Genomic DNA, 12,425 nt, shown 5'->3' on the forward strand with positions numbered 1-12,425 from the left:
GCTGGAAAGGCTTGAGCTGGCCTCCAGAGAAAATGACAAAACATCTTCTTTCAAGAAAATAACTTGCAAAATAAATGCTGCTGTTTTCTTTCCTTGTAGGGCCATGGGAAGTTTGCAGCAGGCTCTGGTGTGCTTTGAGAAGAGGCTTGTAGTGGCACATGAGGTGGGGGAGGCATTTAACAAAGCGCAGGCGTATGGGGAGCTGGGCAGCCTGCACAGCCAGCTGGGCAACTATGAGCAAGCCATTTCCTGCCTGGAGCGGCAGCTCAACATTGCTCGAGAGATGAAGGACCGGGCCCTGGAGAGTGATGCTGCCTGCGGGCTCGGTGGGGTCTACCAGCAGATGGGAGAGTACGACACAGCCCTGCAGTACCACCAGCTGGACCTGCAGATTGCAGAAGAAACCAACAACCCCGCTTGCCAAGGCCGAGCCTATGGGAACCTGGGCCTGACCTATGAGTCCCTGGGCACCTATGAGAGGGCAGTGGTTTATCAGGAGCAGCACCTCAGCATTGCAGCACAAATGAACGACCTGGTAGCCAAAACTGTGTCTTACAGCAGCCTGGGGAGGACTCATCACGCCTTGCAGAACTACTCTCAGGCTGTGATGTACCTGCAGGAAGGTAAGAGGTTGAATTATGCAGCACAACACGTAGTGATAGGTGTGGGGGGATAGGAGGGAAGCCTGAAGACGTGGAGAAGTGAGACGCTGTGAGCGTGGCACTAAGAGGATGTGTTTGGCTGGCAGTGGCCTTTGGTGCACAAGCCCTTGCAGACATCATAGCTACTGCTGAACATCCGTGTGAGTAGCTGTCCAAGCAGACTGTTGTGGTCAGTCATAGCCTTCCTGGTGTCCTGTAGACAAAGAATTGCAAGGCATGATCTGTGCCTTCCTGGGGCACCTCAGCTCTGAGCTTCGATCCAGACTGCACCTGGCAGAGTTTCTTTATAAAGCTGGTTTGTGCCTGAGCCTAGAAGATTTAAACATTCTCTAAGAATAGCATTGCATACCAGGAATTGGCTCTGGTCATGATGGGTCTATCTGACCCTGAGAGCAGTTCTCAACTGATGTGTGCCTTGCTGATAGCCACCTGGTTTTTCCTTCTGTGTTCAGGTGGGAGTGAGACCAGGCAGGTAAGCGTCCCCTAAGCTGTGAGTGGGAACAAGTTGTGTTTGATAGGGAGGTGAGGGAGTTTCGACTCTCAGAGCCCTGGAGCCATCTGCTGCTGCTGAGCCCAGGGGCCAGAGCTGGCTTCTGAGTTGTGCTGCTGCAAGGGATCCCAGCGTGCAAACAGTGTCTGTTCAAGGGCGTGGCTCCCTGATGAAGTAGATGAGCAGCGTAGCTGAAGTGTATGAAGCTGGAAGCCAAAGGATTAATTACATCAGTTAGTCTGGTTTTCCTGAAACTGACCTTGGCAGCATTCCATATGCTGAGGGAACTCAGTTCATTTGGAAGGGGAGAAATTGAATAGAGCTCCTTCTCCTTGTGTGACACAGAATTCCTGAAGAGCCTGCTGAAGCTAGCTGTAGCCAAGCTGCATGGCGGTGGCCAGGGCCCTGCTCCCCACCTGTGGGAAGCCTGAGGTGCCCCAGAGGAGGTGTTCCTGTTGTTGGCAGGGTCCATGGAAGTGAGAGGTTTGGAGCATGGAGGAAGGGGGGACGATGCAAGGTGCTGCTGGAAGTGAAATGAGCCCCAGGTTGTTCACACCAGGACCCTGCCCTCTGCTCTGGCTCACTACATGAACCATGCAGAGCCTGCCAGAAGGGTGGGACAGCTGGTGGGAAACAAGCCAGTAATGTGGCAGGAGATATCTCTTCTGGCATTGTTTGGCAGCTCAGTGTGATTTTTTGTCTGTGTGGCTTTCAAGATTTGGAAGTCAAACTTCCCAAAGGGGCTTACTGAGTGTGTCTCAGGGGACTGCTCCAGCTCCCGCCTGCCACAGGAGCCCTGAGCCTACCTGAGCCCACAGAAAGGCTCCCCTGGGCTGCCGGAGCCCTTCTCCTGTTCAGCCCTCTCTCTGACTCCTTTCAGGGCTGAGGCTGGCAGAGCAGCTGGGACGCAGAGAAGATGAAGCCAAAATCCGTCATGGCCTTGGTCTTTCCCTCTGGGCAAGTGGGAACCTGGAGGAGTCTCAGCACCAGGTACACCCGCTCTGCCTGTGCTGGTGGCTTGTGTCCTCTGAGCCCTGTGAGCCATTCCTGTCCCCAGGGGAGGGAACGTCTGGTGCATCCTGGGGAGGAGCTGACTCAGGCTCAGGCTCCATCCGAAGTCAGCTCCCCTCTGCCGGGGTGCTGACATCCTGAGGGGCTGGTGGAGGCAGACCGCCCCTGCCTGAGGGTGTGTTGGCCCGGGATCCTCCTGCTCCCCCCAGCCAGGGCTCTGTGCTGTGTCTGTAGGGAGGTCACTGTGGCTGTTTCTCCTCCCAGCTCTACCGGGCCTCGGCGCTGTTTGAAACCATCCGGCATGAGGTGCAGCTCAGCACAGACTACAAGCTGTCACTCTTCGACCTGCAGACTTCCTCCTATCAGGCCTTGCAGCGAGTACTTGTCAGTCTCGGTAAGAGATGCCATCATATGGTGAGTCTGAACTACAAGCTCATGCCAAGAGCTCAACTGATGTTGTGGGGCGGCAGTACATGATACATTCTTCACTCCCCAGCTGTCCATCACACCACAGCATTTCTTTGCCAGGGCAGAAATAAGGCTGGCCTGCTCTGGGTTTTGGGCACCTTTGGATCTTCTTTCTTGCTTCCCCCATTCCTTTGCTTTTCTGTGGCTCATTTTCCCACATACCATGTTATTGCCTGCAGCCAAGATGATCTGTGGGACTGTACTCCAACGCAGAGACCACTCTTCTCAGAAGGAAGTGCTGTGACCCTGCTTCCTCAGGTTTTAGTTCAGGCTGGGATAGCAGCTGTCCCTGTTCCTGTGCGCTGCAGACCACGTTGGTGTCAGGTCCGAGAGATGACTTTGTCTTTTCAGGTCACCATGATGAAGCGTTGGCAGTAGCAGAGAGAGGCCGAACGAGGGCATTTGCTGACCTGCTCGTGGAACGTCAGACTGGGCAGCAGGACTCTGACCCCTATTCTCCAGTGACCATTGACCAGGTCCTGGAGACAGTGAATGGCCAAAGGGGACTTGTTCTCTACTACTCGCTGGCTGCAGGTTATCTGTACAGCTGGCTGCTGGCTCCTGGGGCAGGTGAGGTCCTGTTTGGAGATGAGAGCCTGTGAACAAGCCTTACAAAGGGAGAGTTTTGTACCATTTGTAGCTGGGAATAAGTCTGGGACCAGAGTGAATGTACAAGGGAATCCTTTCTATCCAGTACCTTAAAGCTGAATAGGCTGAAAACTGTGGCATAGCTGCAGCAATAATGACATAGAAGTGCTTATTCAGGGCTTTGATGTTGACCTGGAGATGGAAATGTTTCACGGGTTTAATATTTCCATTTTCAGCCTCCAATCTGTATATATTTCCCACAGGGCAGAGCAGTAATGAGATTCCAAGTATGTTGGCTCTGTGAGAATCTTCTATGCATAAGAATCCCTACTTTAATTATATTTCTGTGCTTTATCCTTCCAAAAGCTTTTGACATTTATTCGCTGAAGTGGATTGCAGAAAACAGAAGGGCGTCCCCACTTCCTGATATGCCATTGAACTGCCTGATCCTCTGAATTCTCCTCATCTGAATGTGGGAATACTTATCACAGAGAAGCAAGGAGGATTAATTTGAAAGGCTCTTTGCAGGCAGCTGCTCTTCATTATCTAATAAAGTGATGACTGCAAATTTTCATGAGTTCTTTCTGGCTATAATTTAATAATTGCAGCCCTTTGCCATGACACAGCTAAAGAGATAAAAAGCACTATTGAGATTGCACCAAAAATGCCTGGGGAAGGGAAGTAAATATTGACACGTGCCTGACTTCAGATGGGGTGACAATGATTGGAAGATGTGCTTTTGGGGGCGTTTTGCAATGTTGGATGTACACATGTAAGATGATGGTGTCCTGCTATGCAGCAAGTCGCTAACTGGCTCTTCAGGCTTGCAGTTTGCCCAGTAAAATGTCAGTAATTCTCTAGTATTAATATCAAGCTGAGCTTACTAAAATTATGTGGCTCAGAAGTATAGGGTTTGTTATTAGGCTTTGTGACCAGTCTCCTCCCTGCCCACACTGGGTCTTGTAGAAAAGCAGTTGCGCTCTTCAAGTACGTGGGTTGGTGGCTGCCTCCTGGAAGCCACTGTCAGGTGTCAGGCAGGAGAGGGGCTGTGGTGCTTCAAGGGTTCCACTTGAGCAGCTTTGCTGGAGAGCTCTTCCGCAGTGATTCGAGCTCAGCTCTGATGACCTCTTCTTGTTTTGCTAGTGCTGACAGAGAGAGTAGCTTCTGTGACAGCCTGAGCCTCGTTATCCTACTGAGCTGGTACCCTTAGAGCCTCCTCACTGATTCTCTATTTGCTGCTCTGGCTGCAGAAGGAGTTGCTTTATTCTTTTTTCCTCCTCTCTTCTTAACTAGTTCAATAATTTATGCTGTCAAGGCAAACAGGCATCCAGAGCAGCCTTTACTGTTGATCACAGGCTGTAGAATTAATTATATCAGGAAGGATATGCCAGTCTGAGTGGAGAAAGGTTTTATCTGCAGTAATAGTTGAATTCTTAGCAAAACAGTGAGTGTCCTTTAGCTGGTTTACCCATTGTGAAGTGCTATCTTTTAATATTTTACTATGCATTAATCCTTCTTTTTCTTTCTTTGTATATAATGTATTTTCATGCATATGGGTGAAAAGAAAATCTTTCTGTGACATGAGGAGACTCTGCTGTAGTAATAACACTCCTGTTCAGCATTTGAGCCTTGTGTGTTCAGTTTATGTGATCAGAGGCTATTAATAAGCATTTTTCATGTACATCTACTGAAATGTGAATTACTCTGGTAGGTGCTTGTATGAAAGATCTGTTTTATAATTTATGAGAGTGCTGCAATAGCAAATGCATTCTGAGCATCGCATAAAAGTACTGCTCTGCTTTTGTACCTCTGAGCCATCATCTCCAAGTACACAACCAGATTTTAAAAGCCAGGCTCTAATAGAGAACACTGGGAAAGCCCTGTGGAGCCGTGGCACAGAATGCTGCGCCTCAGTTTTACTGGAAATGCTAAATGCTCGGGGCTGTGCCACCTTCTTAGCCAGCTGCTGGGAGCACTGTGTCTGTCCTGCAGAAATCACCTGTGATTCTGGTGCCTTGCAGGAATCCTGAAATTCCATGAGTGTTATCTGGGTGACAGCCTGACAGAACATGCCGAGGACTTCCATGAAGCCAACAGCGTGACCCTGCAGACAGTAACAAACTCTGCCCTGGAACAGCACATCTCAAGTGTGCGGGAGGCCCTGGGAGTGGAGTCCTACTATACCCGGTATGTTGGGATGGGGAGTCTGACATCCTGGTTCCCTCTCTCCCCCTGAAAGCAGTGTACAGCAGTCTGGGCTGAGCTGATGGGCTGAGCAGTCTGAGAACTGAGAGTCAGAGCAGGGGCAAATTTTCACTGCACAGCAGAAAATATTGCTTTATCTTTGTATCTATGGCTGTTTTCTCCAAGTAACTCTATAGGCATATGCAGGTAAGGTTTGAACCCGTAGGCTGGGTAATGAATCTGTATATTGGGTGAGGAGGCTTTTTGTAACCACGATGCTGATTATTTGTAAGTGAGGATACAAGATAAAAACTGATTTAAAAAAACCTATACTACTATTCTGAAAACTCCTGAACATGGTGTTTGAGCCTCTTTATCTGAGCATGACATTGGAGTCTGGAAGTTCCTTTGGAGAGTCCCTGAGCATTTAGTATTGCCATTGGGGGAGGGTGAGATTTAGTCATGCAGTGAGATGATGGATTTGGGGATGGAGTCTGGCTAAGGCAGACCTTGTGTGACTGAAATACTGGTGGTATCTGTAGGGGATTCTGGGCATAGACAGGTGAGTTGCTGCTTTTGGCAGCCAAACTGGTGGATCTGGCACAGCAAGCCTGTGGTCAGCGGTCGGGTTGGACTTACGTTCTCTGTCCTGAACTCAACCTGAGCTTGCCATTTTGTGCAATTACCCACCAATCTCACGTGTGCACGGGAAATAACACGTGCTGCTGAGATGGGCATGTGCTTAACTCATCATGTTGAGGCAGTTGGAAACCAGAAGTAGTGAAAGACAACTCATCTCCAGGGATCCCCACATCTGTGTGTACTGGATTTACAGTTGTGTCTTGGCTGGATGCATCTTGGGTTTGTACTTTTATGATTGTAAAGGTGGCTTTCTGAAGGGAAACCAATATGTTTTACTGCTGACCGGATTATTCATTTCACCGTGAGCAGTAACAAGTTGCTTGTTAGCCTGGGGTTTTTATGAAGTACTCTGAGAAAGAGCAAAGGGTCTCTCAGGCAGCTGAGTAATTGAAACATAAGGGAAGAGACATACATGGAGGAGTAGCTTCCTCCATATTAAACCCTTGAGAATCTACAAGCGCATGAGCACTGCTATCCAAATGATCATCATAATGACATTATTGATAACATGAGTAGTACAGTTAAGAAGTGGCTGATCTTTGGTGCTGGTAGTATCTCAGGTTTTGGGGTTCTTACATAAAATCTGTTCTGAGACTTCTGCTTCTGTTAGCTTCAGTCACACCTTCTGAATGACGTGTTTCAAGTCTTGCTTGAAAACAAGTTGCGTGATTCCCATTAAAGGAAATGCAGGAGTTATTCCCTCCAGCCTTCCCATTTCCTGGGTTTTGCAAATGTCTTCCGGATGTTGATGCTTCTGTCTTAATGTGCACATGCACCCAGAGCGCACTCTGTTCTTTCTGGGAGAACAGAGTCGCTCCCTCCGGGGTGTGAATCCTGATAGGAAGGACAAGAGGGGGAAGAAATCCGGACTGAATTGGTTCCATCTACCCGTCTCCTAAAGCACCAGGATTGCGTGATTCAGAAGGTCACATCTGTCTCCACATGTTGATGGTTGAATCTCACCCTGTAGACATGCATATACACAACCAAAATCTGCAGTTAGGCCTCATGTAACAGATTTGCAGACACTGTTTTCAGTTCCATTAACCATTTATCACCACAGATTCTCCTCCTGGCGAAGTGAGTCCTTCAGTCTTTAGGTTCAGGGATGAGTTTTTAATTTACCGTGGTGTCATCTTCCTCATCTCTTCATGGTGATGGTAGTGGTGTGGTTTTGGTTAAGGATTCTTGGTTTAATGCTTGTCTCTGAGATCATGGGGCTGGTGTGGTATGATCACAGGCAGGAGCTCTTTCCCCACTTCAAAATTATATGCAGGGGGTTAAACAAACAAATCTTGTCTGTTCCATGTGGGTGAAGGTCATGTTCTGCTTTGAAACCCTTTTCCCACATGGATCAAGCACTTCCTTACAGCACTGCTGACTGCCACTGTGCTCCAGCACACCACTCCCCCAGGAGCAGCTGTCATCTACCCGCCCTGGAACCTGCTCTCTGCCTACCAGCAGAGACCAGAGGGATTTAAATACATACAGCACACGTGGAAATTGCTGTTTCGCTGCTCAGTTCATTGCTTGCTTAAGTTCATTGTAGTTGTGTGCTTCTACGTTCAAATTTCAGTGCCGTCACCTTCCATAATGCTGTAAGTGCATGGGAGCTTGGATCCTGTATTTCCACCAGTGTGTGACACTCTTTAAACCTTGAAGAACCCAGTAGAAGAGGAGGGGGTGGGGTTGTTACTCTCTTGTGTGCCTAACAGGAGGAGGTGATGCAAACCAGGCAAAAATTGAGAGCATTCGGTTGAGGTTTTGTCTAAAGAGTGTTTTCCCTCAACATGGCTGAGCATCTGTCACAAAGCTGTTGCTCTTTCTTGCATCAATGAGTCCTTCACCCTGCTGTTCTCCCGCAGAGCCTGTGCCAGTAGCGAGACCGAGAGCGAAGCCGGGGATATCATGGATCAGCAGTTTGAGGAGATGAATAACAAGCTGAACTCAATGACTGACCCGACTGGCTTCCTGCGGATGGTCAGCAGGAACAACCTCTTGAACAGGTGAGAATACAGCACTGCACTGTGGGGATAAGCAGGCACAATGACATCTCTTGGTGGTGGGCTTCTCTAAATTGCAGGCTTAGGATGCAGCCAGTGCCATTGCTCCTGGTCTCCCTATTGCCCCAACTTGTGGGAGCACAGAGCAGCAAACTGGTGCTGTCCTTCATGCTGCAGTAACCATCCATTCTTCACAGCGTGGATGTAAAGGGAGCATTAAGCATCTTTCTTAAGAACAAGGTCTGTATGTTAGTACCGTGCAGCCCCCTCCCCTTCTGAACAGAGGGGCCTGTAGGCATTTCCCTTCTGTCCTTTTGTGTTCTTAATGCACCCCAGGATTTCTGGTTGGATCTGTGCTCCAGCATGGATTGGGGGAGCACAAGATACCCCAGGCCTTTCTCAGCTGGAAAAGAAATGTGATCAGCCTGCAGTGCTATGAGCCATCGCTGGAGCTTGCGAGCTGTAACAGCATCCCCGTGAAACTGGGAGCTGCCTGTTGGCACCAACAACTGCCCTGATTTTTCTTTCCAAACTCCACATGCGTGTCTGCTCGAGCTGCTGCACTGATGATGAACTGTTGAGTACTTGCGCGGTTTGGATCAAACAGGCAGATCCCCAGAATTGCCGAGATGTTTCGCTAGTTCCTCAGGCTTAGAAGGACAGGAGAATGCCCCTCTGATTACAGGGGAAAATATGATCTGATTCTGCTTCAGGGAATGCTAATACTCAGGAACACTGCAGAAGCCAACCGTGCAGCATCTATGTCTTTCTGCTCCATAGGAGCTAAGTGCATTCCCTTGGACCCACATCCAGGAGCTTACCTCAGGTGTCTTATCAGGTAACTGGTTTGCAGCTCTTAGGAGAAGCTCAGGGATGGGGCAGCTTGGGCACTGAATTAAAAGCACCCTCACAAAAGCATTGAGGGGAGCACTATAAGCAGCTGTGTCCTTGATGCTCTCACCATGAGCACTGAGATGAAGAGGATGAGAAGACACTACTGTATAACCTGCCTGTCTGCCCACCTTTTGCCTGCAGATGGGGCATGCCAGGGGGCTCATTGCCACATCTGTTTTGCACATAGCAGAACAGATTAAGAAATAAAATGGGAACATAAAATTCTGTGCTCTTAGACTTTGGTTAAGCAACAGGATTGAATGGTTAGAGCACAAGCTTTGATCTTGCAGCCTCACACTCCAGCTCACCTCCACTGTGCAGTGGTTTTTCTGCCAGCTAGTACTGGAGTCAGTTCATGTAGCTGTAGGTCAATGCTGAGTGGATTGTTGCTGCTTTAGTGCTTCAGGTGATGGTGAAACTGTGGCTCACAAGCGTGGATTGAAGGTATGGGGCCTGTTTGCTTTGGCTTCTGCACTGCAGGGGCTGAAGAGAAGTAGGGCCTGCTTGGAGCTTAGAATAAGAGCTTGTCTTTCCTACTGCCAAGACAGGCCCTGCATTCCTCATGTGGGGCCTGAATGCATGTTCACATCTTGTGCTTGAATGTTGGAGATCGTCAAGGGAGTTTTCATGGCTTGGGGCCAGTGCAAGTTCCCTCACGCACAGGAATTGCACATGCTGTTAAGGTCCCACGTTAGAAAATGAGGCCCTGGAGATGCTGGGACTGTTTGGAGCCATCCAATCTCCATGTCTGGCGACAAGCGGGTGACTGAAAGGAAACCCTTGGTCTGGGGCGGGTGCCCTCTGGCTGCTGTCATCAGGTAACGTGGCTTGTAAGCAGAGAATAGTAAGATCTTTTGGCCAGTTCTGCTTAGAAAAGCCAAACCATGGGGGTTTGGCAGTCAGCTTAAGGATCTTCTGAGAAGATATGGACTTTGGAGGAGAAAGAAGTGCTGAAGGGATGCTGCAGTGGTCTCAGTACTGGGCAATAGCTGTCTAAGATGTGGATGCCACTGATACATCCCTCAAGATAGTCCCAGCTGCTCATGCCTTATGCAGCTTCTGTTTTCTGTGCTCCTCAGAGCTTGTAGACTTTGGTTTGGTTTCCAGATTAAAATCTGGTTTCCTCCCTGCTAGTCATCTTCTGCTCCAGCAAGGGACTTGGTCACTGTCTGTACCTGCATATACCTCCCCCACCTTTTCCGTGGCCTCTCCAACATCATGGGGATGCAGTTTGTCCTCTTCCCATGCACCCGCAGAAAACATGAGAATCAGCCCTGATGCTATTCAGAGGGTCAGATACACTTCCCTGAGGGCAGTTACTGCAATGCAGCATGGTGAAAATTTGTAAAAGGTAAACTGGGAGGTAAGGAGCAATATAGAATCATTTAGGTTGAAAAAGATCTTTTAAGATCAAGTCCAACCATTAATCTAGCACTGCCAATCCCACAACTAAACCACGTCGCCCAGTGCCACATCTGCACATCTTTTTAAGCCGTGGGCAACCCGTTCCAATGCCTGACCACCCTTTGGGGAAGAAATTGTTCCTGATATCCCACCTAAACCTCCCCTGGGGCAGCTTGAGGCTGTTTCCTCTTGTCCCATCCCTTGTTCCTTGGGAGCAGAGACCAGCCCCCTCCTGGCTCCATCCTCCTGTCAGGCAGTTGTAGAAAGCGATAAGGTTCCCCCTGAGCCTTCTCTTCTCCAGACTAAACCCCCCAAGGTCCCTCAGCCGTTCCTCATCACACTTGTGCTCCAGGCCCTGCACCAGCTCCGTTGCCTTTCTCTGGCCCCGCTCCAGCACCTCACTGTCTCTCTTGTAGTGAGGGGCCCAGAACTGAGCACAGGATTTGAGGTGCAGCCTCACCAGTGCCCAGCACAGGGGGACAATCACTGCGCTGGTCCTGCTGCCACACTGGTGCTGATACAGACGAGGGTGCCATTGTTCTTGGCCACCAGGGCACAAGCTGCTCATGTTCAGCTGTCTGTAGACCAACACGCCCAGGTCCTTCCCCCCTGGGCAGCCTTCCAGCCGTGCCAGGGGTGCTGGCTGGCCTAGGATAAAGAGAGGTCTCTGGAGGGCAGATAGGACAGCAGTGTTGTCCTATCTGGCGTCTCCTGTCTGTGTGGTTCTCTTCCATATGGGGTGCAGCGCTGTAGCTGCCCAAGTACAGACCACACAAGCACAGTGCTGGGTGGTCTGTGGGTTTTGTGCAACCACTGGTGGGTTCTGGAGATAATTGCAGATCCTTGGAAGCATCCGCAGGGAGCTCATATCTGAGTGTTTTCTGGAGCTTCCCACAGCTCGGTATTGGGAGTGTGTCAAGGCCCTGAATGTGGATTCGGGGCTGTATCTCTAGGAAGAGTCTTTTTGAGGAAGGCTTGCAGAGGGACGGGCCTGATGGATGTCCATTGCTGGACCACTGCAGCAGTAAGTCTGACTGTCAGCCCTCCTGAATGCCTGTGCTTGGTCATGAGTAGCATTTGACTTGTCCAGAGTCCTAATGAGTGAGTGCCAAGGCCAGAGCAGCTCTGTGCTGGTGCTGGGGTGAATCCGTCCTTCCTGCCCGTGCTCAGCCACAGTCATCTCAGTAAGCAGAGCCAGGCCCTGGAAAACTGGTGCTAGGCCAAATCAGTCTGAGCTCGAGGCTTGCAGGGCATGGGCTTTCTCCCCCTTTCTGTGAGGCTGTCATGGGATCGTTGCTTTGTTCTCGCATCTCCCAGACAAAGGGCAGAAGCAGTGTTAATGCTAATACATGCTGCAGTCCTGAGTCCCTGTTTGTGCTGTTTCTCCTGCTTGCTGCAGGTCAGGCTGCCTTACACAAAGGGTTAAATAAGCAGCACTGCGACGTCTGTACAGAGATGTCCAGTGGGAGATTTTACTGCCCCAGAAATCAGGGGAGCCCTGTACATTGCAAGAGCAGGGTAGAAATGGTCAGTGCAGCATCTGGGAAGCCAGCACAGGTACTCTGGAGAAGGGCTTTTGGCCAAAAGATTGACAAGTCTCCCTCTTGTCCCACTGAAATCGCCTGCACTCAAAATCAGCTTGACAAGCCACCCAGGGAGCCCTTTGTTTGCACTGGCTTGGGAGAAGGGAGTGGGCTGGCCAGGGCCCCACTGTGCTGCCTGCTACAGGAGATGTCTGTCCATCCTCCTCCTATGGATTTTCTCACTCTTCTTTGTGTACACAAACACACAGGCAAGAGATGTGAGAGATTTATGATGCTCCCTTGCTTTTGCTCTAATAAAAAGCAATCAGAGTGGTGAAGGAATAAATCTAGAGCTGCTTGTCTGTGAAAGCCAGCTGAAAGGGGTTCTGCTGAGGAGGGTGATCAAGCCCCTGCTCCCCGCAGTGAATCCGGGTGTTAGCAGCAGGGGAGGCAGCGAATGCCGCCTGCTGGCACATGGCCTCGTATGTGGAGGGCAGGGCTGGGCTGGGACTGGGGCTCTACCTGCTCGGTGGTGAGCAGTGGGGTGTCCCTGCCC

At 50.0% G+C, this 12,425-nt stretch overlaps 1 protein-coding gene across 3 annotated transcripts in view; it reads left to right on the forward strand.

Annotated features, from left to right (window-relative positions):
• TTC28 (tetratricopeptide repeat domain 28) overlaps positions 1 to 12,425 on the forward strand; it is a 124,322-nt gene that overhangs the window by 96,714 nt on the left and 15,183 nt on the right. For all 3 annotated transcript variants that reach the window (XM_030502127.1, XM_030502128.1, XM_030502130.1), the window contains 6 exons: positions 100 to 623; positions 2,033 to 2,142; positions 2,428 to 2,557; positions 2,983 to 3,201; positions 5,241 to 5,406; positions 7,911 to 8,051. In XM_030502127.1, coding sequence (XP_030357987.1) covers positions 100 to 623; positions 2,033 to 2,142; positions 2,428 to 2,557; positions 2,983 to 3,201; positions 5,241 to 5,406; positions 7,911 to 8,051 — 1,290 coding nt within the window. The remainder of the gene's footprint in view (positions 1 to 99; positions 624 to 2,032; positions 2,143 to 2,427; positions 2,558 to 2,982; positions 3,202 to 5,240; positions 5,407 to 7,910; positions 8,052 to 12,425) is intronic.

This window comes from Strigops habroptila, chromosome 11, assembly GCF_004027225.2.
Source record: "Strigops habroptila isolate Jane chromosome 11, bStrHab1.2.pri, whole genome shotgun sequence".
NCBI classification, from domain to species: domain Eukaryota; kingdom Metazoa; phylum Chordata; class Aves; order Psittaciformes; family Psittacidae; genus Strigops; species Strigops habroptila.